The sequence below is a fragment of the Oryctolagus cuniculus genome, chromosome X (genome assembly GCF_964237555.1).
Source record: "Oryctolagus cuniculus chromosome X, mOryCun1.1, whole genome shotgun sequence".
Lineage (NCBI taxonomy): Eukaryota > Metazoa > Chordata > Mammalia > Lagomorpha > Leporidae > Oryctolagus > Oryctolagus cuniculus.
This window is the reverse complement of record NC_091453.1, coordinates 74,489,992-74,517,141: the sequence shown is the minus strand read 5'-3', so window position 1 is coordinate 74,517,141 and position 27,150 is coordinate 74,489,992. Positions and strand designations below refer to the sequence as shown.

At 42.2% G+C, this 27,150-nt stretch overlaps 1 protein-coding gene across 3 annotated transcripts in view; it reads left to right on the top strand.

Moving 5' to 3' along the window:
- The window catches only part of DOCK11 (dedicator of cytokinesis 11), a 213,951-nt gene that overhangs the window by 116,552 nt on the left and 70,249 nt on the right, over window positions 1–27,150 (top strand). For 2 of the 3 annotated variants that reach the window (XM_051827332.2, XM_008272922.4), the window contains exons 24-33: window positions 7,030–7,148; window positions 9,034–9,103; window positions 9,180–9,305; window positions 10,211–10,282; window positions 11,196–11,342; window positions 16,383–16,466; window positions 17,245–17,356; window positions 17,846–17,884; window positions 19,523–19,701; window positions 24,895–25,011. In XM_051827332.2, the coding sequence (XP_051683292.1) occupies window positions 7,030–7,148; window positions 9,034–9,103; window positions 9,180–9,305; window positions 10,211–10,282; window positions 11,196–11,342; window positions 16,383–16,466; window positions 17,245–17,356; window positions 17,846–17,884; window positions 19,523–19,701; window positions 24,895–25,011 (1,065 nt within the window). The remainder of the gene's footprint in view (window positions 1–7,029; window positions 7,149–9,033; window positions 9,104–9,179; window positions 9,306–10,210; window positions 10,283–11,195; window positions 11,343–16,382; window positions 16,467–17,244; window positions 17,357–17,845; window positions 17,885–19,522; window positions 19,702–24,894; window positions 25,012–27,150) is intronic. The other variant, XM_002720256.5, reaches the window with a different exon arrangement.

Here is a 27,150-nt window from a genome sequence, read left to right as displayed (position 1 = left end):
GGTATGTGTAGAGATCACAGCCCATGACAGATCTGTATTCATTCATGGTGGTTTGTTTTTCTTTTTTTAACAAGGGGAAGATGGCATTATCTAGTTTGCATTTCAAAAAGAACCCTGGCTGCTGTGTTAAGAACGAATTCTAGCAGAACAATACTGGTGTCAGGGAGATCATTTCTGATCGGAAGTCTTGCCTGGTGTTCCCTACTCTCCTCCAGACTCAGTTGCTTCTTCCCTTGTGCCCTCTGTGTATGCCACTGTCATGCTATATACTGTTTGTATTGCCCTGATGTAGTGCTATGTGTTTATCCCCCCCCTCATTTTTTTAAAGATTTATTTATTGAAAGGCATAGTTACAGAGAGGCAGAGAGAGGGTCTTCCATCCGCTGGTTCACTCCCCAGATGGCCTCAATGGCCAGAGCTGGGCTGATCCAAAGCCAGGAACCTGGACCTTCTTCCGGGTCTCTCATGTGGGTGCAGGGGCCCAAGGACTTGGGCCATCTTCCACTGCTTTCCCAGGCCATAGCAGAGAGCTAGATCAGAAGTGGAGCAGCTGGGACTAGAACCGGTGCCTATATGGGATGGTGACACTGCAAGCAGCAGCTTTACCTGCTACCCCTTAGCACCGGCCCCATGTGTTTATACCCTTTAGACTGTGTGCTGATTGATGAGAGGAACCAAGATTTTTTGGTCTGTTTCTGGTGTTGAGTGTGTGTGTGTGTGTGTGGTTATTAGAAATTCATATGGTCCACCTTTCTTGAATGAGAATATGAAGGTTTCACTGAAGTTGTCTGGGATTTGGCTAACAACTGTGACTAAAGGCACAAAAGTAGGAAAGTATATGATACATTCAAGGAACCATAAGAGACCTGTTTGGCCTTGTAATTGTCGCTCCCCCTCTTCGTGGAGGAGCAACACTGAACCCTGCGCTGTTCTTTCGTCTGCTCGGCCCTCCCCGGGTTTGCTGCTGGTTCTTCCCGGGTTGGCTACTATCCCTTCCACCTCCGTGGAAGGGCAGTTCCCCCTGGCCGCATTCCCCACTTCTGCAGGGGAGCGGCACACCGCCGGCCAGCTTTCTCGGGGGCTGCACGGGTTCCCTTAGATGTTCCCCATAGATGTTCCTGGTGCATGCCGTCTCTCTCCTCCTTTATAGTCCTCCTCCGCCAATCCTAACTCGGCTGCCCACACGCCGAGTACGCTGCTCTCCAATCAGGAGCAAGTCCTACAATTTATTAGTTGAACTGGAGGCAGCTGTGCGGAAGCTGTTTACTTCTCTCCCAGCGCCATATTGTGGGAGAGCAGATGCATAGAATAAGTCTTAATTCGAGTAACTTAGTCTAGTCCAGATTGCTCCCCACAGATCCCCCTTTCTTTTTATTTTTGGCGTTGATACGCGCCTGTCTTCGGTGTCCCGCGGCACACACTCTGCTCTACTTGCTAGAGTTGCCACAGGCTCTTACAAGTCCTATCAATCAGGAAAACCGAATCCGGGTCCTCTCTTCGCCATGTTGTGAGGAGGTTTTTAGGTGCTGATGCGTGCCTGTGTTCGGTGCCCTGCAGCGCATGCTCTGCTCTGCCTGCAGGGGACTTACAAGACCCATCAGGCAGACCGAATCCAAGCCTCCTAATTGTTGCATTGTGGGGAAGCCTTACTGATGTTAATTCGTGCCTGTCTTCGGTGACCTGCGGCGCACAAGCTGCTAGCCGCCCAGGTGCTCATCGCCTCACTAATCGGGCAGACCGAATCCAAGCCTTCTAATTGCCATGTTGAGGGGAGGCCTTTCTATTTCTCTATTTCTCTATCTCCGGGCATTCCTATTTCTCCCATTTTACTTCTATCTTCCAGCATTCCTATTTTTCTCATCTTACTTCTAAACTTCTGTTTCTCTTATCCCTGCGGCTTTCCGGCACCTCGCCGCTTCAGCCCGCGCGCCTCTCTCATCTGCGCAGCTTCCCGGCTTTGCGCGGCTCGGCTTCGTGCGCTCCGCGGTCTCCACGCTTAACCCTTTCGCGTCTGAACCACGGCCTACGCCAGCGTTCCCTATCTATTCACGCCCCGTGCTCTCTCTGCACGCGGCGGCTTCCGCGAGTAACACAGCGTAGCTTGCGTCTCCACCACTAGCATTCAATCCAAGTTCCCCGGGCTAGCCTGGCGAATTCAACCCAGCGTACGTCTCCGCCCCACGGTTTGGCTTCCCATCCTTTGCTCCCCGGGCTAATCAGACGGATCCCAATCTGGCTTACGTCTCAGCTTCTGGTTTCAACTTTTCGCCCCCTATTCCCGGGCTAACTTGAGAATCCCAAAGTGGCTTTCGTGTCCGCCTTGGCCTGCCCCCCACGGCTTCAATTTCCCTAACATTTTTCTCTACCCGGTATGTTTCCCTAAGTTTTCTTCCAACAATATTCCTCCCTCATTTCTCCTGGCCTCTCCCCACAGTCCGCGTCCGAGTCTGTTTGTTCTAGCTTTCACTTTCGCTTCTGACCTTAGAGATTTCTCCCAGCTTCCCCCGTAGTCCGTATCTGAATCTATGCCTAGGCTTTCAACAGCTTCCTCCGGCACCTCTTTTGTCCGGCTTTTCCCTAGGCTGTTTGCTAGTCTCTCTCTCCGGTATTTTCCCTAGGCTGTTTGCTAGTCTCTCTCTCCGATATTTTCCCAATTCTTCCCGTTTCTTCCCTCCTAAGTTTCCTATCCGTCCTAAGTTTCCTATCCGAGTCATTTCTTCCCTCCTAAGTTTCCTATCCGTCCTAAGTTTCCTATCCGAGTCATTTCTTCCCTCCTAAGTTTCCTATCCGTTCTAGGTTTCCTAATCCGAGTCACGGCACCATTATGTCGCTCCCCCTCTTCGTGGAGGAGCAACACTGAACCCTGCGCTGTTCTTTCGTCTGCTCGGCCCTCCCCGGGTTTGCTGCTGGTTCTTCCCGGGTTGGCTACTATCCCTTCCACCTCCGTGGAAGGGCAGTTCCCCCTGGCCGCATTCCCCACTTCCGCAGGGGAGCGGCACACCGCCGGCCAGCTTTCTCGGGGGCTGCACGGGTTCCCTTAGATGTTCCCCATAGATGTTCCTGGTGCATGCCGTCTCTCTCCTCCTTTATAGTCCTCCTCCGCCAATCCTAACTCGGCTGCCCACACGCCGAGTACGCTGCTCTCCAATCAGGAGCAAGTCCTACAATTTATTAGTTGAACTGGAGGCAGCTGTGCGGAAGCTGTTTACTTCTCTCCCAGCGCCATATTGTGGGAGAGCAGATGCATAGAATAAGTCTTAATTCGAGTAACTTAGTCTAGTCCGGATTGCTCCCCATAGTAATGAATGATGATGAAGTTGTAAGGTTGAAAATGTAGGCTGGGTATTAATTAACTTGGACTTAATGCCATAGGTTATAATTTCTCAGCTTCTGCACTGTTAATGTTTTGGCAGGATTGGTCTTTGCTGCGGGGCTGTCCCGTGTATTGTAGGGTGTTCAGCAGCATTGCTGCACTCTACCCAGTAGATGTCAGTAATAACCAAAAATGTCTCCAGACGTTGCTAAATCTCCTGTTAGGGAGGCACGGATGGCAAAGTGGCCCCTGGTGGAAATCCGCTGCTCCCAGGAATGAGAAGCATCAAAAAATCTTGGCAGGAGGTGGTCTAATACAAGAGGATTTCAAATATTTGGTGGAAAAATGGAATTAAAAGATAAATTTGTTTTGATGCAAAAAATTTTTGAAATCCATGCATAGCTTTTTGCCACAGTATGCATTTTCACAAACTCCTTGAAGACTGTTTGTATAATATGGATTGTTTGTATAGTGATTACATTTGAGATATTACCTAAAAGAGAGTCCTTTTGAATTCAGTACTTGCAAATTTGGGTAATTGAATTTTTAAAAAAATTTATTTGACAGGTAGAATTATAGACAGTGAGAGAGACAGAGAGAAAGGTCTTCCTTTCGTTGGTTCACTTCCCAAATGGCCGCTACAGCCGGCGCTGCGCTGATCCGAAGCCAGGAGCCAGGTGCTCCTTCCTGGTCTCCCACACGGGTGCAGGCGCCCAAGCACCTGGGCCATCCTCCACTGCCCTCCCAGGTGACAGCAGAGAGCTGGACTGGAAGAGGAGCAACTGGGACTAGAACCCGGTGCCCACATGGGATGCTGGCGTCACAGGTGGAGGATTAACCAAGTGAGCCATGGCGCCAGCCCCTGAGTAATTGAATTTGAATTTATAGTTTTATTTGATCAAAATAATACATATCCACAGTTTTACAAGTCAAAGAGGATTATCCAGCCTCTCAAGTAGAAACAAATATTTTTAAAAATATATGTTTGTTTATTTATTTGAAAGGCAGGGTGACAGAGAGGTCTTCCATCTGCTTGTTCATTCCCCAAATGGCCACAGGGACCAGAGCTAGGTTGATCCCAAGCCAGGAGCTTCTTCTGGGTCTCCCATGTGGATGCCGGGGCCCAACCACTTGGGCCATCTTCCGCTGCTTTCCCAAGCCTTTAGCAGGGAGCTGGATTGGAAGAGGTCCAGCCAGGACTCAAACTGGCGCCCATATGGGATGCTTGTGTGCAGGGTAGAGACTTAACTCATATATTTCTGTTAGCCGTCACAGAGCACACTGAACACCGGAGTAAGGGAAAGAGTTTATTGGGGAAAACCCAGCAGGCCGGAGGGAAGGGGCAAAGAGGGAAAAGGAGAGTAAGAGAGAGAGAGGAGAGGAGAGGAGAGGGGGGAGTGAGAGAAGAGAGAAGGCTAGAGAGAGTGAGCAGGAGAGAAGAGAAGCCAAGAGAGCAGGAGAGAGGAGCCAAGAGAGCACCTGTTCAGGAACAGGCCCTTTTAAAACTTTGCCCGAGAGTGGGCAGGGAAGCAGGAGCAGCGAATCCCATTAGGTTGGGGGTGGAGCTTGACCACAGAGGTTGGGCCATGTGGCCACCTGGCTTTCAGCAATGGCAGCGGGAGCCAGGGCATAGGATGCAAATCAGGGTGTAGATTGCACCATAGATAAAACTGCACCAGTTTCCTAACATTAACCTCTTGCACCACAGCACCGGCCCCAGTAAAAACAGAGTTCCCATCCCTCCTCACCCTGATTCCTGTCCATACCCTGATTCATGGAACCTGTGAATATGTAACTGCACAGTGAAAGGATAGTAATGTCTGGAGATTTTAAAACCAGCATTGGAGGAAGATTCATTTGGAAATAGGTGTTGAATGTGTTGGGAGACAAGAGTAGTTGTGTTGATACCTACTAGGAAATGACTAGACTACTTTGGCTATAGATGACAGGATCTTGAAAAAGGGGTGGTGGCAGGTACTTCCAGAAGGAAAAACTTGAAGTATAGCCTGAGTTCCTTGAGCTCATTATCTTGGCCTAGGCATCTGGACGGGAAGCTGCGCAGTACATCTAAGGGGTTTGTTACTGAGCTGATGCAGATAGAGAGGATGAGTCGTGTAAAAGGGCGAGTATGAATGGAAAGATGGAGCAGCAGTCAGGCAGACTGAAAAGTAAATGATGCATTCCTGGGCACAGTCTTCACGTGCTCATCTCACCCTGTTCCCAATAGCACTACACATGCAAAGAACACAGAAGGTGCTCAGGCAGGTTTGTGTTCTTTTTTTGATGAACCAAGTAAGTGAGTAAGTGTGTAAATGTGCAGAGGACAGAAAGAAGAAAAGAAATTTAACAAACGTGACTGTTTGTGTTATTTCTGAGTATATGTGCACACGTTTCTTCTTTTTCAATGTTTGTAGCACAGTTACTTACAGGCAGAGTGTTAGCACTTTGAAGAAATGTATTACGAGGGTATTAGAATACAGAACTGCCTGAGTTTTGTAGATGATGCTGATGTAAAGTCACGTAGACATAGGAGTGCTCTTTGTTGGAGCTGGCATTGTGCCACAAAGGGTTAAGCTGCCACTTGCAATGCTAGCATCCTATATTCGAGCACCAGTTCCAGTTCTGGCTGCTCCACTGCCAATCCAGCTCTCTGCTAATGCATCTGGGAAAGCAGCGGAGGATAGCCCAAGTGCTTAAGCCCCTGCTACCCATGTGGGAGACCCAGCTGGAGCTGCAGGCTCCTGGCTTTGGTCTGGCCCAGCCCTGGCTGTTGTGACCATTTGAGGAGTGACCTGGAGAATAGAAGATCTCTCACTGTCTCCCTGCCTCCAACCCACCCTCCTTCCTCCTTTCTTCTCTGTTACTCTACCTTTCAGATAAGTTTTTTTTTTTTTAAAGAAGTGCTCTTTATTGAAGTCCACTGAACTTCTCATCAGGTTAGCCAATGGCCCACATTCCCCTGTAAAACGGAGTACTGAGAGTTAGCAGGCACATCTCAAACCCATGTACTTCTCCCACCCCAACAGTTGAATAGTTTTTGTAAAGAAAGTTCTTAAGATTTATTTTTATTTATTTGGAAGTCAGAGTGACGGAGGGGAGAGAAAGAGAGAGAGACAGAGAGAGAGAGGAGAGAGAGAGATCAATCTTCCATTTGCTGGTTCACTCGCTCATTCCCCAAATGGCCGGAACAGCCAGGTCTGGGCCAGGCCAAAGCCAGGAGCCAAGAACTCATCTAAGTCTTCCACGTGGGTAGCAGGGTCTCAAGCACTTGGGCCGTATTCCACTGCTTTCTCATGTGCATTAACAGGGAGCTGGATCAGAAGCAGAGCAGCTAAAACTCAAACCGGGACTCTGATATGGGATGCCAGTGTCCCAAGTAGTGGCTTAACCCACTGTACTACAACACTGGCCTCTCCTCCACCCATAGTTGAATATGGATTTACCAAGAGTCAGTTATCTTTTTTCCAAGACCTATTTATATCTAGTATACTATTTATACTAATTATACTTTGTTATCTTCAGTGAAGTATTTAATATTAGATAAACTAACAACATCTGAGTACCAAAACAGAGGGATGAATTAAGTCTCAAAACAAAGTTTCCTGTCTCATGAAGCTCACATTTATATAATATATTATATATTCAAAATTTTTTTGTTTCACATGTGTAACTTATATTTCTGTGCATTTTCATAACTAATCATGACTTATTTTTAGTGTTTGCATGCCATGGAGATTCAAGTCATGATACAGTTTCTTCCTGTAATTCTTATGCAACTCTTCCGAGTACTCACAAACATGACCCATGAAGACGATGTTCCTATCAACTGTACCATGTGAGTTCTGATGTTACAATCCAAAAAAAGTTATGTATTAAAGATGTTTTCCTCTCTTTTAAGGGGCATGTTCACTGCTAAAAACTTCCTCTGCTTTTGCTGCATGCCATCAATATGATATATTGTGTCCATTGTCGTTTGTCTCAAGATATTCTAAAAGTTCCCTATTGATGCCTTTTTTGGCCTATAAGTTGGTCATGAGCATGTTGTTTAATTTCCACGTATTTTTAAATCTTCCACAGTTCCTCTTGTTATTGATTTCTATTTTCACACCATTGTGGTTGGAAACCGTGTTTGATATGATTTTACTCTTCTTAAATTTTTTAAGACTTGTGGCCTAACACACGGTTTATGCTGGAGAATATTCCATGTGTACATGAGAAAAATATATATTCTTTCACTATTGGAAGTTTTCAACCAGAGTTTCCCCCAAAGCACACAAGAGCAAACTATATGCAAGTGTGCACAGGCTGAAGCATGGTGTAAAGGTCAGGGCAACAGCAGAGGTGGCAAAGCCAGAAACAACCAGCACTGAGCTCAAAATATTTTGGAAGTCTCCTGTTTCAACTTCAAATTTCAGGTGTATTTCTGCATTCAGCTATATTCTGCATGGAATATTGTGTATGCGCTTATTAGGTCCATTTTGTCTAAGTGTAGTTCAAGTTTAATATTTCCTTATTTATTTTCTGAGTGATATATTGATATATCCATTATTGAGAGTGGGATATTGAAGTCTCTTGCTGTTTTATATTACTATCTATTTCTCCATTCCTGTTCATTAATATTTGCTTTATATAATTCAGAAGATACATATACAATTTCCTATTAAACTTTCTTTAATGATATAAATGTTCTATACTTGCATTGTCCAATATAGTAGCTGCTAGCCCCATGGAATTTGGCTAATTTGGTTGAGTAACTGATTTTTAAATTATGCTTAATTTTAACCAAATCATATAGTCACATGTGACTAGTAGCTCCCATATTGGGCAGAATATGGCCCTAAGCCATCACTTTTTACTGGAAAGAATAGAGAGTGTTATTTTTATATTAAAAAATAAGATATATTACATAATAGAATGCAGAAATACACCTGAAATTTGAAGTTGAAACAGGAGACTCCCAAAATATTTTGAGCTCAGTGCTGGTTGTTTCTGGCTTTGCCACCTCTGCTGTTGCCCTGACCTTTACACCATGCTTCAGCCTATGCACACCTGCATATCGTTTGCTCTTGTGTGCTTTGGGGGAAACTCTGGCTGAAAATTCAAGATGCATTACTCTTGTCCAGTGAGTCTCAAAATGTGCTTCCCAGATCACCAGCATCGATATCACCTGGGAGCTTATTAAAAATCCTAATGATGGACTTCACCTCAGACCTACAAAATGAGAACCTTTGGAGCTGGTGATACTGATGCATCCTAAAGTTTGAAAACCATTCCTAGTCTCTTAACTTCAAAACTTCCTATGAAGTTTATGTTAATTATCTCCAATTTTAGCTGACACTGTACCTGCCCTGTCTCTTCCTTCCACTCGCTCTTTCCCCTGCCATCTGTTAACATGCTTTTCATGGAACCTCTATTCTCTTGCTTTTATTATCACTAGAGGGAGATTTCAGTATTTACCTTCCTTGAGGTCTTATACTACATTGTAGCTATGACCATACTTTAGATGCATATTTAACCAGGAAATATATTTTCCAAGTCCCTAAACATGGTAAGTGCTGAAATCTATATAATTACCATTATATCTTATGCAGTCATCTCATTTTTAATTGTCCAGGCAATGTCAGGTATTTTTTAGGGTTAGAACAATGATTTTATTTAACAATTAAACTATGGTCATTGATTGTCACAAGACATGCTAAGTTCTGTGAATCTCATTTCAGGGTCCTCCTACATATTGTATCAAAGTGCCATGAAGAAGGCTTGGATAGTTATTTAAGATCCTTCATAAAGGTTTGTGGAGTAAGCTTGCTTTCTGAGCGATTTGTTTTATGTGACAATTTCATCTTACAGTTCATTTTCTTTGTAGTATAGTTTCCGGCCTGAAAAACCAAGTGCTCCTCAGTCCCAGCTGATACATGAAACCCTGGCTACTACCATGATAGCAATACTGAAACAGTCTGCAGATTTTTTAGCAATAAACAAACTGCTAAAGGTAAGGGCACAGGACACAACCAGCAACAAAAGCAGCCCTAGACACACTTCTCTCATGCCTTCTCATGTCAGGTCTAGGCGTCCTAGCAATTCAAGCATGCGTCCTTTTCCTCATGTTCTCCTCAGAACCTCCTTTGCCCTCTCTACTCACCTCCGGCCCTCAATCACATGCATAATAGAATTTTCCATTAGATGGGTCTTAGTTAGAACCCTGTATCCACCACAGAACAGTTCTGTGACATAGGCCAGATTTTTGGCATCTCTGAGTCTCCAACTCCTCATTTCTAAAATGTAAGTAAAGCATCTACTGTATAGTTTTCTGACCCACTCCATAAATGGTAGCCCTTATTATTGCCATTATTTTATTCTTCCATTGGTAGAATTTGGGATATCTGGGGATGAATCGACCTGAGGATTCTCTCTCCCTTTCAGATCATGTGGGGCAGGCAAGCACCTAGGCCATTTAGGCTGCAAGGACAAGGTTGACACCTGCTCTGAGCATAGGGAGTAAGAACACTCATTGTGGTCTGTAGAGAGTTTCAAAATAGTAACATTGCAAACTAAAAGATATCTTGCTTTTATAACTACATGTGGGCAGTTTGAAACAAATGTCAAAGATTAAAAAAAAAAATACCTCTCTCCATGGAGGAGAACATTCCATTCGCATCTTCCCTTTGTACATCAGCGGTCAACCCTGAGGTCTGATAGTATCTTTTTGCTGAAACAATTTGAAGGTTATCCTGTGGGATTTTGATAGTGACTTGGTAGCACTGGAAAATGTTAGCCAAGTTCAGAGACAAAATCCATATTGACTTGGCAGATTTTGCAAGGCTTCAGAGATTTGGGTAACTGATCAAGGCTTTATTTATTTATTTATTTATCTATCTATCTATCTATTTATTTTAGTACTCATGGTTTTTCTTTGAAATAATTGCAAAATCAATGGCTACATACTTGTTGGAGGAGAATAAAATTAAGGTAAGTAGGCTTGAGAATATTTTTTGTTTTATTTTTAACTGACACTTAATAGTTGTGTATATTTATAAGAATACTATTTTACATAGACAAAGGAAGCTACTTGTACTCACAGCCAGGATGTACAAATCCCCTTTTCTATTCAAGGACTCTTAGCCCTTCATGTTTTCAATGTTGCTTACAGAAATAATGGATACATTGTATAAATCTGAGGGCTCACTGTTCATACTTTCTCTAGTCTAATCTGCAGACGTCTCTCCATTTTCTCCATAGTCTTTCCTATAGTTATTTGCCTATAAACTCATTACTTTTGAAACTTTGCCTTTGTCTTGTGGTTGAAAAGATTGTGTTGAAAAGATTGATTTGGAAGGTGAGCAAGTAGCACATAGCCCTCCTCTTAGAAGGGTTACAAAGTTAAACCCACTTTATGTCATACATGTGTTCCTGGAATGTGGTATATGTATTTAGTTGTATTTTTGTTTTCAAGATACAAAGAGATTTTCTTATACGAGTTGTAAAGCTAAAGGTTGTCAATGTTCAGCTGCTTTTTGTTTTTAAGAATGAATCATAGAAGGGGTTTACTGAAATTGAGACACATGACTATTCTGTGTGCCAGAATAAAAATGGAATGAAAAACTGAGATGCGTCTGTATATTGGGAACATGGTATTAAACAGTTGGGTCAGAATGACTCATTCTTGCTGATAATTTCATTTAGCTTATCAGGGGTCCAGCTAGTTCTTGTATGATCTCCAGTAAGGTACATATTGAAATAGTGATGTCATTTTTCAGTTGGGAGGAAGATTATATTTCAGTGTAGAAACGTTTTACGTAGAGAATGTGTTTGAAAATAAAAATGACAATTGCTTTGGACCTTTGGGAACTCTGACTTTTGTTCTCTGCTGATTTGCTTTAAGCTTCCTAGAGGCCAAAGGTTCCCGGAGGCGTTTCATCATGTCTTACATTCATTGCTGCTTGCAATAATCCCCCACGTGACCATTCGCTATGCGGAAATCCCAGATGAGTCCAGAAATGTGAATTATAGTTTGGCTAGCTTTCTGAAGGTGAGTTACAGGCAGCTAGAACATGGTAAGGAACTCTTCCCTGCTACAGTCTTGAAAGCCAAACATAAAAATCGTCCACTTTGCAGAATTAATTGATCAGTTCATCCAAGATTGATTTTTTTTCTCTTGCTAAAAATGACTAGTTAATTAAATAAGAGATCCCACATACGTGGCTTAGCTAGAAGATAGGGTTGGCTTCTTTCACAGGTTGTTTTTAAACATACTGTAATCTGGATGCTTTTAGATGGGGCAGATACTCCCTAGGTTGCTACAGTTTCCACCATTCCTTATTGTACCCCAATCCTGTTTATGCATTTAAATCACTTGTCTGGCCCATGCTGGCTTTTGGATTTTCTTTTAAAGATTTATTTATTTGAGAGTCAGAGTTACAGAGAGACAGAGACAGATAGAAAGATCTTCCATCTGCTGGTTCGCTCCCCAAATGGCCAAAACCAGGAGCCAGGAGCTTCTTCCAGGTCTCCCACTTGGGTTTCCCATGTTGGGCCATCCTCCACTGCTTTACCAGGAACATTAGCACTGAGCTGGATCAGAAGTGGACTCAAATCCATATGGGATGCTGGTGTCGCAGACCATGGCTTAACCCACTGCACCACAATGCCGGCCCTGGCTTTAGAGTTTTCATCCTTTGAACTTATAGCTACCCATTTGGTGATGAAACCACAGTATGTATGTATGTGAATACATATACATACGAATTATTAGTGTTGGCGAGTGAGGCTCCTGCCATCTGGTCAGCTCCGTGCGCCGGCCGCAGTGCGCCGGCCGCAGCGGCCATTGGAGGGTGAACCAATGGCAAAAAGGAAGACTTTTCTCTCTCTCTCTCTCTCTCTCTCTCTCTCTCTCTCTCTCACTGTCCACTCTGCCTGTCAAAAAAAATTTAAAAAAAAATACCAGAAATCTCTATATGTATGAAAGATAAACATTTATCATTGTTGTGTTCCATTATTGTCAGTCTGTGAGGGGCATTGCCAGAATGCAGCTATTCTATAAAGTAACAGTACTTGATTTGTTGCAGAAGACAGGTGTGAGTTAGTATTTCACTTAGTTTTTATTTGCTTTTTAGCCTTTCAAAATGTATCAAACATATACTAAGAACCTTCTGGTCATTACTCCAAGCAGTTTTAGTGTCTAACATACTTTTGTCTTTTGTTAAAAATTCATAATTCAGATCTCCAGGGTATCATTTTCTAACATTAGACTTCCCTTTGCCAGAATTCAAAATAAAGTTCTTAAATTATGACATAAGCCATTTTTGTGTATTCAAAAGCAAACATCCACCCTTTTAAACATCTACTCTTTTAAAAAGTAAACTAAGGATGAGATCTCTGAAATATAAAGTCCTAGTTTCTCCAATGGACTTAAATTTTTTTTGAGAATTTAATTATGTATTTGAAAGGCAGAGTTAGGGAGAGGGAGAGAGAGAGAGAGAGAGAGAGAGAGAGAGAGACATTTCATTTGCTGGTTCACTCCCTAAATGTCCACACGACTGGAAATGGGCTGATCAGGAGCCAGGAGCTTCATCCAGGTCTCCCACATGGATGCAGAGGTTCAAGCATTTGGGCCATCTTCCACTGCTTTCCCAGGTATATTAGCAGGAAGCTGGGTCGGAAGTGGAGCAGCTGGGACTTGAACAGGTGCCCATATGGGATGCCAGTGCTGCAGGTAGTAGCTTAACCTACTCTACCACAATGCCGGCCCCAGACTTTAAATATTTTTTAAAAAGATTTATTTTATGTATTTAAAAGGCAGAATTAGAGAGGGAGCGACAGAGCTAGAGAGAGAGAGAGAGAGAGAGAGAGAGAGAGAGAGAGAGAATCTTCCATCTTCTGGTTCACTCCCCAAATGGCCAGAACAGCCAAGGCTGGAGCCAGGAACTCCACCCCATCTCCCACATGGGTGGCAGGGCCACAAGCACTTGGGCAATCCTCCACTGCATTTTCAGGCACATGAACTTGGAGCTCTATTGGAAGTGAGGTATCCAGGACCTGAACTGATACCCACATGGGAAGTGACAAGTGGCAGCTTTGCCTGCTATGCCACAGCACTGGCCCCTTGAACAGTATTCATATCTATAGATGGTTGCTTGTCTTCTTTTTGAGGATTCAAAGATGTGAGAAGTATGTCTGTAGTCAGTTGAAGTATATGTACACGATAAAAGTGATAATGGTAATAACAAATCCAAACACAATACTGTAGGAAAACAAGAGAGGGAGGGATTATGACCCGGCAGTCTGAACAGAGACAAGTTCCTCAAGACCAGTGCTGAGAGTGTTGCAGGTTGAAGGCCACTGAGCAAAGATGAGATAAGCATTTTCAGAAATTCTTTAGGGATGAGTGATGTTTTTTAAAGATTTATTTATTTATTTGAAAGGCAGAGTTACATTCAGGCAGAGGCAGAGAGAGTTCTTCTGTCCCCTGGTTCACTTCCCAGATGGCTGCAACAGCCGGAGCGGGGCCAATCTGAAGCCAGGAGCCAGGAGCTTCTTCTGGTCTCCCACGCGGGTGCAGGGGCCCAAGGACTTGGGCCATCTTCTACTGTTTTCCCAGTCCATAGCAGAGAGCTGGATTGGAAGTGGAGCAGCCGGGACTCGAACCAGCGTCCATATGGGATGCCGGCACTACAGGCAACGGCTTTACCCACTACGCCACCATGCTGGCTCTGAACAAGTGATTTTTAAGAATAACAGTATTGCTGGTACAATGGAAGAAGTTGTTCTGGGAATATGAATCATAATTATATTCCAAGTTCTTGCCCCCACAGAGATAAGAATTCAGAAAGGAGAGGCATGAATACAGTACACAAGTGAGAGCAGGATTTATTTAAAAGTGAGAGAGTGAACATAAATTTATATGTGAGTGTGGACAGCTCCACACAGAGATACCTGCCATGAGTGAGCCAGACAGTTACCTATTAGCAGGGAGCATGGGAGGAGGCCAGATAAAGACTCACAGCAAGGGCCAGAAGCCAAAGGCAAAAAGGAGTATTCCCACATATAACAGACCCACTTATGGGGTAAAGGGTAGTGCCCTAATGAATATACAGATAGGATGCAGAGTCTGGGTGGGGTTTAGTGTACGTGGGGCTTTCTAGGAGTTTCATGGTACCTCCAGGTGGAGCATAACTTTCACGTGTTCATCGTGGCATCTCCTCTTTCCTGGTATCAGATGATATAAAAATGCAGCCTGGGAAAGTCGGCATACTGGATTGCCATGTAAGGGGGTAGAGTTACAGTGCAGTGCTGGCAGAAATCATGAGAAAAATCTTAGAGCTCAGTGAGCTCTATCTCCTCTCCTGTCTGTTTCTCCCATGTCAAAGTGACTTGAAGACCAAGTCGGGCTCAGCTCTTCCCTAACCTTCCCATGCAGTGTTGATCTCCCTTCTGTTGTTCCCCATCCTTGACAGATTTCTATGGCACATCTTACTATGTGTGTAGTATTCTAATTATGTGTTCTGTCTTTACCATTTGTCATGAGTAAGAACATGTGTTATTCAACTTTGTATTTTTATAGAACCTAATGCATTGTCTCAAATACAATGGATTCTTCAAATGTTTGTTGACCAAATGAATAAATGAGAATCAACCTAGCTTAGTAATCCCAGTGAAAGGTGATGAGGGTATGACCATAGACAGTTGCCGAGGAAAAGGGAGGAGAAGCATAAAAGCTGGCTAATCAAGAATTGGGATTTTTATTTCACAGGAATATTCTAGGTGCTATGGAGAATACAAAGAAAAGTATATTTTTTAAAAAATAGATTTATTTATTTATTTGAAAGTCAGAGTTACACACACACACACACACAGAGAGGTCTTCCATCCTCTGGTTCACTCGCCAAATGGCTGCAATGGTCAGAGCTGTGCTGATCTGAAGCCAGGAGCCAGGAGCTTCCTCTGGGTCTCCCACATGCAGGTGCAGGGGCCCAAGCACTTGGGCTTTCTTCTGCTGCTTTCCCAGGCCATAGCAGAGAGCTGGATCGGAAGTGGAGCAGCCAGGACTTGAATTGGTGCCCGTATGAGATGCTGGGACTGTAGGTGGCAGCTTTACCTGCTATGCCACACTTCCAGCTCTGAGACTGTTCTTATTGTTTTATGTAGGTGAGAACACAGGAAAATCAATGAAATAGACACTAGTGTAAAATAATGTATTTAAAGAGACTTGTGGGTGAAGGTGGTTGAGGAAGATGGGACTTCTTAAGAACCTTAAAGAATGGGGCAGGATTAGCAAGAAGTAGCGATAGAATTGCTGGGCCTGGCTTGAGTAGGGACCCAGAGGTGCCTGTTGAGGAGATAATAAACCAGCGGGCTCCACAGGAAGGTAATTCTGGAAAAGTAGGTTGGTACAAGATCATGAGTGTCCTTGAATGTCAAGCTAAGGAGTTTGAAATTGTATTATAGGCTATAGGGAAGTATTGCAAGGTTTGGGATAGGAAGCTGACATAATTGGGATAGGATTTAGATGTTAATCTGGAAGAGTTAAATGGATGGAGAGATGAGAGGCATGAAGACTGGCGAGTCAGCCCACTGAAGTTGTCCAGTTCCAAGGTGGCGAGAGCCTTAGCTAGGAGAATGATGCAGACAAATATGAACAGTTATTAAGGCTGATACAGAGGCAGAATGTTTTAATAGGCCAAGACTTCACACTGACCGCAACACAACCTTCTCTTTTGGTCTGAATTGTGTACATGGGGAAGTCCCGCTTTCAGTAGCTAACTGAACACCCTACTCTAGGCTTTAAGGTTTAACCAGAATGAAACAATGTAGCCTAATAAATCACAGGTATGTGTATCTTGTTTTGAAAATTGTAGAGCTGAGGCCCTTGAGTTCCAATTCCAATAAGTCACTTGCCCTTTATCTTTTTCTTTAAAGTCATCTGAAGTTCTGAAAGCTCTTATTGTATTATCTATAAAATTAAAAATGTCACCCCCTAGTATGGAACAAATTTTAAAAATTTTCAAAACATATACTTGACAGACCTTTAGAATCATGTACCTAACTGTTCCTTTTCTTTTGGCCTCTGTAGCGCTGTTTGACACTAATGGATAGAGGATTTGTTTTCAATCTTATAAATGACTACATATCTGGATTCAGCCCCAAAGATCCTAAGGTAAGTTATAAAGACATAATTGTAGTGGAGGTCAGACATGAATGCATGAGACCAAGGGTGACATTTATTCTCTTCTGGAGGATTTGGAACTGCTGTTTTCATTTAGCTACTTTGAGTATAGCTTGACTTCAAAGAAGGGAATAGCAGGACTCAACATGCAGTCATCCTCGTGACTTGAGATTCTGAGTGACATGGTGAGACTACTCGGCGGGCTCACACAGGACAAAAGACATCCACGCAGGGTCTAAAGCAGTGCCTATGCAGTAGCTTTCACCCTCCTGTGAGGGTTCACACAGAGCACACTTGCCCTTCAGCCCTTAACGTGCAGCAACATGAGCATGACATTTCTATTCAAGGAAGCTTGTTGGACACTCAACATTGAGGCTTTTATTGGGGGCTGGTCATGTATGAATATTGGAGCCCCGTCAAAATTCTAAACTCTCAGAAAGGAAAGCAAAACAGGTGTTCACCATAAATCATATTGTTTGTACAGTAATCTAAGCAGGCTGGCACCAAATGCACAAACTTATTGCGTAGGGAACATGTCAAAATCCAACTTCCCAGAATGCCAGCCAAAGAGCAACCTGGGAAGCATGCCTTTGTGAGGACGGTAGTCTCAGGCCTGTTGTGTTAACTCTTGCTGATACAAGTCCTATCTCAAGGTATACACTTGGACTACTAGACACTTCTGTTGTGAAAATTGATGCCACAGATTAAGTTACTAAAATAGTAAATCCTTGCTAACTACAGAATTGGTGTATAATTTCTTTCTGTTTAGGTTCTGGCAGAATACAAGTTTGATTTTCTGCAAACAATTTGCAATCATGAACATTACATTCCTCTGAACTTGCCAATGGCATTTGCGAAACCTAAACTGCAGAGAGTTCAAGGTATGTATTGGCACTTTCCATCAATTGGAATGCCCCTTTCCCTTTGTTTTTGCTAGTGCTAGTGTAGTGTAATGCTGTCTAGTTAAACTAGTCATCTTGAAGTTGACCTCAGAATTGTTAACTATGTGACGCTACGTCCATTAATGCCATTTCCTTCATGGTATCAAGGGTTGTCTTCATAGCATGATGAAATTGGGTGTGTTACATAAATGGCTGCTTAAACGCAGATATTGATACTAATAAAATTGCTCTATGCAGCAGTGGTTGAAATATTACATGAGACGAAATTAAGAAAAAATGTAACTGCACTTCTGCTGAAAGCATCAGGAAAATAATAAAGGCAGATTAAAATAGGAATATGTATGTACTAACTTTATGAAATGCCTTCATTATCTCCATTGCTATTTTTATTGAATGCTTTGTTGTGTAGCACTATTCTTATGTTACTATGTTTTTTATTTGTCCCCTTTCTTTTTATATATTAATTAGATTTTTTTTCATTTGCGGTGGACCGTTTGACTTCAGTAGGTAGGTTTAACTCGGTTCACTCTAAAGTAGCTTGCTGTCTCTAAGCACAGTTGATTTGATGAATGGCTAAGATGGATGGGGGCTTTGTTTGCTTTTCAAATCTTCTCTTGCCTAAATGAGGCTTTCGTTAAAGTACCCAGCAAATCCAGGAGGCAGTGTGTTTACTTTGGAAGTAAACTTGAATATTGCTAGATGAATCAACTTGCAAACAGGTTCCTGCTGCAAGCTGGCATGGGGGCTGGGGTGGGGCTGAGCGTATCTGTTCTAGAAGGCGTGGTATCCTTCAGTCATGCTTTCTTCTCTCTGACCCTATTTAAGGACTGCTCAGCCAAAGATTTGAAGGTGTGGCTGAAACTGCCTGATTGGATTTAGTCAAATCACTGAAATAACAAAATTCATTCCCACTTGCAAAATCTGCCCTGATAAGGCCACCTTGCTTGGCCATAACTGACCCATATGTGTACAGACTGAGTGGAATTCAAAACAGCATGACCAGTGTAGGAAGAAAATCAACTGCCTTGGTTTCTAGGAGAGCATCTACTGAATGATGGTTTTAGTGATGGAATCACAAGCAGTAGAAATGGAGAAAAATACTTAAAAACCATAGCAGCCCTGTTCAGCCATTGCTTAATTATATTCTGAGCATGTGTGGCTCACCTACTTCCTCCAATATTTATTCATAGCTATGAGGAAGTCAGGAAGAAGAAGGGGTGAGCAGATCATCAGAATTGAGAATTCAATTAGACTACTCCCAGCATTTACTAAATCCTAACTGGATACATAGAATTATATTACATGCTAAAGAGGCCAAAGAAGAAATTACAAACTATGTCCCTCAGCTTTGTGGCCAAACAAAATCACATGGTAGGGAAGAGGATAGAGAGAGTAGAAATATACTGTAGAAATTACTAAACCTGATCACCATCCCCTCTGAGTAGTTACAAGCAAGGCAAAGCCCAACCAGGATATTAACATCTGGGATTTCAAATAGACTGAGAGTATAAAAGGGAGCGAAGGCATAATTTGGTGGTGATTTTATGAAATAAAAGATTTGTATTTGTGTGGTGATGGATTGGAGAGAGATGAGCCTGGTTTTATTCTTGTATCTCACATATACATTCAGGCCATTATGTGATGCTTACTGAAATAGTCAATACTGTTAGAACAGTTCAGTTGTTTCTAGTTTCTCTTCCTATTTTCAAGTATAAATGGATAAGTAGATAAAGAACTGTTGAACAGAGTTATTCAAATGAGTAGTTGTAATGAAATCTCTTCAGATATAAAGAAACGGGTTAAGACACTACCAAATATAGAATTATTTCATTCTATGTTCTATCCTAAGACTTCTAAGAGTTTAAAAGAATCCAGGGCGGGGGGTTGGATGGAGCAGAAAGAATCTGGGGACTTACTTGCTGCCTGAAATTATCATTAAAACTATCATCTAGCCCTAATTAGGAGGGCTTTTATAAAATTTTGCATGCTTATTCTATATGATAAAAAATTATTCAGATTCTTTAATAATAAACATAGTTCTAGCTAGCATGATTACAGATTCTTAAACAATAAATACAGTATTTTAATTGTATACTGATTTTTGAATATTTTTATAAATGGGCTTTCAATTTCATTGTACTGCAGATTCAAATCTTGAATACAGTTTATCAGATGAGTATTGCAAGCATCACTTCTTGGTTGGCCTACTTCTGAGGGAAACCTCCATTGCTCTTCAAGACAATTATGAGATCAGATATACAGCTATCTCTGTCATAAAGAATCTGTTGATAAAACATGCATTTGACACTAGATACCAGCACAAGGTAAGGATGTCCGCATGACTAGTGAATTTCTACTAAGATTTTTCATTGGGATAAAGTTTGTAGGAAGGAGCACATGAGCATTGATGAGAACTTATTTTTATGAATAAGATTTTGTTTGCATTTCTAATCATTAGGTTTCAAAAAATGCTGCTGTTGAAGAAAAATACTGGTTTCTTAAATAATTTTTAATTTTATTTTTTAAATAGTATTTAAAGAACAGTGTAACTGCTTCAGGATATATTACATAAACTGATTATGAATTTTTAAAACATTCTTATAGGGTTGTAACCATGCATATTCTGTTACATATGTGAAATATATTATTGATTATTAAATCAATAAGGCATGTTAAGTATATCATATATAAATATGTAATATGAACATTTTCTTCTCACTGAAATGGTGATGTGGTAATGTTACTATCATTAGCTGTTGGTGAGGCTGTAAACCCTACATATATTACACATTGTCTGTGTGGTGTAGGCCATAGCTGTAGTTGCTTGCTGTTTATTCGCACTTCTAACAAATGAGTGGACTTTAAAAAAAAACTTCATGAAAAATGGAATTAAAAGATAAATTTGTTTTGTTGTAAATTTTTTTTGAAATCCATATATATGAGGGGTCTTCAAAATTTTCATGGGAAATGTGTATGATGACAAAATTATGCATGCATTTCAAGTTTTCTGCACCAAAATCACTTTACTGGTTTTGTTCTATTTTCCACATACTTTTTGAAGTACCCTCCTATGCAAGTCTTTTGACGTTAAATCCTATGGATTTCGAATAGCCTGACTTAGTTCCCTGGTATCAGATGGCTCAAAAACACTCATATTGTTTCTGAATTATAAAATTTCCCCTTTGCTTGTACATTCAAATATAAGAAAATTATGATTTCATTTATTATTGTGATCATTTTGAAAATGATCAGAGGTGGATTTTGTTCTTTCTTCCATGGTATTCCAGCTTATTTATAAGTAGAAAATGCCTGCCAGTGACATCTTTTCATACTTTGATTACAATGATTTTTTAAAATCACAAGTCTTACTAGTTTTCTTTGTGTATTTCTATCCTAGAGTTGATATGAACTCCTTAGCTTTAAACTGTAATTTGCTTCCTGCTGTTTGCATGGTTTGCTACATTGTAACTATAGTACCACAGCCCCACTTAATGTAGTTTGCTCTGTGCTATTTGCTTTTTTTGGAATGTTGATATCGACTTAACACAAGTTTCCTGGTATAATATGTCCAAATTAGAAAGATATCTTAAAAGTCATTCAGTCCAACCAAGCTTAGTCAAACTTAAAGAAATGCCAGGTGTTACTAAGCCCTGGTTAACTGCTCAGTAACAGAGGAAGGGATCTTATGTGATGTGGAGGAAAATGTCTTTAGCTGAGATTTTAATTGATTCATGGGAAAAGTACAAAATGCACTACCCCTCAATGAAGCAGGAAGATGTATTTTTCTCTACTGTCTCTACAGATGAAAATGAATAAAAATGTGATTTCATTGATGGCTTACACAGAAGTGGAATTTTAATATTTTATATCACAAATTTGAACATTTTTAACTTTTTAAATTCTGAAAGCAGTATATAAACACACAACACACACACACACACAGAGCTATTGGTACCTGTAAATATGCTAAACACTATACCTGTTTGAGATTTTAAACTATGGGAAAGATGAAATGCCAAGCTCCATCACCCTTCCAGTAACTTCTAAAGCCTTTTCCTCTTTGTTCAGAAGCTTCATACAGGCATTAAATAAATATGGGTTTCTTTCTAGAAGAACTTAGTTTGCTTCACGGACCTGGTTAACCAAAACTTCAATTCTGTTGTATTGAATGAGGATATTAAAATGTCCTTTCTGCCTTTGGTGCAAAGAGTTCACAGGTGACCTGGGTAACAGGTCATTTGTCAAATACATTTAAGTAAAATATGTTCCCCACTAATGATGATGCCAAAGTAAGAGTTGAGAGAGAACTTTAAACTTTAATTTCCACTCAGTCCCCCAAAGTGACCCCAAATAAATAGCTAAGTTTTTAAAAAGAACGTTTCCTTGGGGCTGGCACTGTGGTGCAGTGGGTTAAAGACGCGGCCTACAGTGCCAGCATCCCATACGGGCGTGGATTCGAGTCCCGGCTGCTCCATTTCCAGTCCAGCTCTCTGCTATGGCCCAGGTCCTTGGGCCCCTGCATGTACGTGGGAGACCCAGGGGAAGCTCCTGGCTCCTGGCTTTGGATCAGCTCAGCTTTGGCTGTTGTCATTTGGGGAGTGAACCAGCAAGTGGAAGACCTCTCTCTCTCTCTCTCTCTCTCTCTCTCTCTCTCTCTCTAACTCTGTCAAATAAATCTTTAAAAAAAATGAATGTTTCTTATGGACAGAATGTTTCCTATGAAAATCCTGGTTTAAGACTGGACTTCCTGGTCACCTCTCCCCCTTCCATATGACCAGTCCTAAATCTGACCTCTAAGGAAATTCCAGATACATCACTGGCTACCTGTTCCGGATTTTCACAAACTTCTTGGAGCAGTCTCATGTGCTGGCCCCTAGCAGGCTCATTTTAAAATTGATAATTTTATAAGGCCCATGAATGATATCATAAATATCCAAATGGCCCATGGCAGAACAATGGTTCACCATCTCTGAAAGGGGTTGCCATGCACTGTGGCATACATCCCATATGGGCACCAGTTCAAGACCCAACTGTTCCACTTCCAATCTAGTTCTCTGCTATGGCCTGGGAAAGCAGTGGAAGATGGCCTAAGTCCTTGGGCCCCTGCACCCACGTGGGAGACCTGGAACAAGCTCCTGGCTCCTGGCTTCGGATTGGCCCAACTCTGGCCATTGCAGCCAGTTGAGTGAATCAGCGGATGGAAGACTTCTGTCTCTCTGCCTCTGCCTCTCTGTAATTCTGCCTTTCAAGTAAATTAGAAAAAAAAAAGGCTTTCTCTGTCTTTCAAATAAATAAAATTAATCTTAAAAAATACTCAAAGAAATACAAGAGAATGGCAAGACAGCTGACCAAAATCAGTAAAAAACAATAAAATATATATATATATATATATTTAAAAAGGGGGTTGCCATGTGAAAGTAGAAGCCGATTTACCCTTTCTAGCTCTGAAGAACAAAATTATACCAAGGTGGTTGAACTATGTTATAAGAATATATTTCAACTCTTGGGCCTTCCTAATAGAACCCACAAAAAGGCCAGAGTTTCTAAGAAGGTTTAAGAAGTAGGTATTTGTCAGGGGTGTATGGAAGGTCCATTCCAGCCCTGGGCAGTGAGTTAGACGAGGTTAGTGCTTCTTAAACCTGTATGCAGTGCACATCAGCAGCAGCCAGGGCAGCCTGGACCTACTGAATCAGAATCTCCTGGTGATGGAGACGGCCATTAATGTGTACTATGGTAGAAACAAATCTGTTAATGTTAGCGGAGATGGGTGGCATTGGTTCTTGTGTTCGCCCAAGAAAGAATTCAGAGGTGAGACAGAGAGCAGTGGTAAGCAAGGTTGAATGGGGTAGGGCATCCGTCAGAACAGATGGGCATCTCTCCAGACACAAGGCAAGAGTGCCTAGTTTACATTCAGATTGGGGTTTTTAAGAGAATTGGTCCAGTTCTTCGTGCCATTTCTCCTTCCCTTCCTCCCCCTTCTTCTGGACAAGAAGTGTGAATTATTTAAAATGCCTCCGGAGGTTTCACTGCTCAGTGCTATCAGACTGGGGAGCCCTCCTGGCTGCCTAGCAGAGCAACTTCCCTTGGGTGCGTGCATTAGGGGAAGGCTGTGAAGGTTTTATTTCTCAGTGTTAAAAGGCTGGGTAACCTTTTGGGGTTGAGCAGAGAGGATTCTCCTGGGGCCCTTTCATGGAGGGTGGGGAGGCTGGGGTATGGGCAGCACTTTGTATTGTAAAATTCTGGGCTGCTTCCTAGATGCGCTTTGAGGCTGTTAATATTCCTCTCTGGGAGAAACTTGTTTGCCTCAGTCCCCCCGCCCCCCCCTCCCCAGGCTAATTTCTAACTTCCTACCAAACATTAAGAAGGAGTTCCTGAAATTCACAAAAGGAGTGCAGATGGCCAATTAACATATGAAAAAATGCCTGGCCTCAGAATAAATGCAAATTAAAACAACAGTGAGATACTATTCAGCTATATTCTCTGTTTCACCTTAGAGGCCAAGTCTTGAAATAGGACTAGAACCATTCCTCTGATTTGAGTAGACATAGGTATCTGAGGAGGAATGCCTGTAGCTGAGGAAAGCAATAATGTATGTAACAGGTAGCACTTTAACAGTGCTAGGGGTCCACTGTATTTACATATTCACAAATGTATCAATCTCCCAAGATCATGTTATTCTAATTGCAGCTTTAATTGAAAAAAGTCCATTTATTCTCAAATGAGTACAGTCATTCACTGTTGGTTTTTTTTTTTCAACTTCTTCAATGTATTCATTCATTCAGCTAAATGTATATTGACCATCTATGTGTCCAGGTACTGGGGATGAAGCAGTGAACTAGACAGACATGGTCCCTGGTCTCATGAAGCTCAGTTCTCATTGGAGCTAAAAGAACTAATACTTTCTGCTTTATAGGTCAATTGCTATTAAGAAATATTTTACTTATTAAGAAATATTTATGGGGCTGGCACAGTGGCATAGTGGGCAGTGCCAGCATCCCATATGGGCACAGGTTTGATTCCCAGCTGCTCCGCTTCCAATCCAGCTCTCTGCTATGGCCTGGGAAAGCAGCAGAGGATGGCCCAAGTCCTTGGGCCCCTGCACCCACGTGGGAGACTCAGAGGAGGCTCCTGGCTCCTGGCTTCGGATTGGCCCAACTCCGGCCATTCCAGCCAGCTGGGGAGTAAACAGGCGGATGCAAGACCTCTCTTTCTCTCTGCCTCTCCTACTCTTTGTGTGTAACTCTGACTTTCAAGTAAATAAATATTTTTTTAATTTACTTATTTTAACTAGTTATGTTGAGGGATGAGATTTGACTCTGTATCATGTAAAAATCTAAATGCCAACAAAGTTTTGTGGAAATTAGCTTTGAGTTAAGTATAAGTGAACTTGTGCTTCATGAATTTCTTCTGGATAGTAGTCCACTCTTGGTCTTCAAACTGCTATAGGGAGCCAACTCTGTTTATCTGTAATATATGTATACTATATACCTATTAAACTTTTGCGAATTATTTTTCAGAACCAGCAAGCCAAAATAGCACAATTGTACCTTCCATTTGTTGGACTGCTCTTGGAAAATATACAGCGATTAGCAGGTCGAGACACCTTATATTCCTGTGCAGCCATACCTAATTCTGTAAGTAGTCATTTGGAATTGGGGTCAAATGTCGTATGGTCTCAAACTTAAAATTTCATGTTTTACTCCATTTTAAAATTTATGCCATTTCTCCTTGAGCAGTGTTTCTCATACTAATGAACCTATCAATCACCAAGGGGAATTTTAAAAATATTTAGCTAATTATTTGGAAGGCAAGGAGATAGTTCCCATCTGCTGACTCATTTCCCAAGTGCCCACAACATACAGGGCTGGGCCAGGCAGAAACCAGGGGCCTGGAACTCAATCTGGGTCTTCCATGAGGATGGCAGGGAACAAACCACTTGAGCCATCATCTGCTGCTTCCCAGGGTAGACATTATCAGGAAGCTGGAATGCAGAGTTGAGCTGGGATTCCAACCCAGGCACTGCAGTATGGGTGGGATGGGGGCATCCCGCGTGTCAGCTTAAACTGCTATGCCAAATGCTGGCCCCTGTCTTTAGGAATTTGTTGAAACACAGATTCTAATTCAGTAAATCTTAAGTCAGGGCTTAAGCGTTTTGTGTTTCTAACAAGTTTTTGGCTGCCGTTGGTCCAAGGACTACACTTTGAATACCAAGGTCCAAGAGAACACCAGGAATTCCTTTACTTGTTGTTCTTAAGAGCTGTTGTTATTAATATTCCTTTACATACTTATTCAACTTGGAAATTGAACAGAAGATTCTTTACCTCCAAAATGCTAGGCACTGGGGATTCAGCTGTGTCCCTATATTACTCCCCTCACTTGGTGATCTCCTTTCAGTACTACTTGGTGAGTCCCATTTAGCTTATCACAGTTCATCTGTGCTTCCTTTTTCTCTCCTTAGGATATATGTGTGTGTGTGTGTATGTATGTATGTGTATACATATAATTTTTTTTTATTTTAGAGGTAGAGAAGCACACAAATAAAGAGCTTCCATCTGCTGGTTCACTCTCCACATGCCCACAGCAGCCCAGCTCAAGCCAGCCCAAAGTCGGGAGCCAGGAACTCAATCCAAGTTTCTCACATGGGTGGCAGGGACCCAATCACTTGAGCTATTACCCCTGCTCCCAGGGTTTGCATTGGCAAGACTAGAGTCAGGAGCTTAAGGTAGTTATCCAACCCAGGCACTCCAATATGGGATATGAGCAACTTAACAGATAGGCTAAACACCTGTTTCCTCTAGCCCTGGGTCCCCTGCCCCCCAGCCATATTTTGTACAGCCCAAGGCCATCCTTGCACCTTGAACAGCCATGGCATTTTGTTGGGTCACAGGTTAAATTATGTCCTTTATAGCTTCCTCTGGAAGTTCCCCCTATCCAGTGCCCCTGAAAATTTGTCAAGCCTGTCCTGGAGCCCTGAGGAAGCTGCTTTTAAGCTTTCCTGGGGCTCCTGATCTTGTCAGTTAGCTGAATGTGAATACTACATCATCTACCTGCATGTCAGGATGGTTTTTCTTAACCAACACAGAGTAGCCCATACTTAAGCTCACTCCATATTCATTTAACAATGATATTTGGAAATACTTCACTAATCTGTTCTTTCCTTTGTAGCTCAAGTACACCTAGGGCTTTCGGTCATACCCACTACTTCTAGAATTTCCCGATTCCAAAAAAAAACTGAATCCTGTTGATAATGGCAACAGTTAAAGCCATTTAGAGATATGTCATTGGGCCAGAGGTCATGTTTACAACATTATGCTAGTAGCCATATATTTTTTGAAAATCACCTAAATTGCATTTAAAAAAGAAGATTTATTTACTTGAAAGAGTTACAGAGAGGCATAGGCAGAGAGAGAGAGAGGTCTTCCATCCGCTGGTTCACTCTCCAGTTGGCCATAACAGCCAGAGCTGGGCTGATACGAAGCCAGGAGCTTCCCCCAGGTCTCCCATGTGAGTGCAGGAGCCCAAGGACTTGGGCCATCTTCTACTGCTTTCCCAGGCCACAGCAAAGAGCTGGACCGGAAGTAGAGCAGCTGGGACTTGAACCAGTGCCCATATAGGATGCCAGCACTGCAGGTAGCTGCTTTACCTACTATGCCACAGCACCAGCCCCAAGAAAGTCACCTAAATTCCAAGTACTGGTAATTGATTTAGACTTTCACAATGAGCTTCGTTTAAAATCAGGGTGCTGTCTTATTCTGTTAATTTGCATTTCCTAT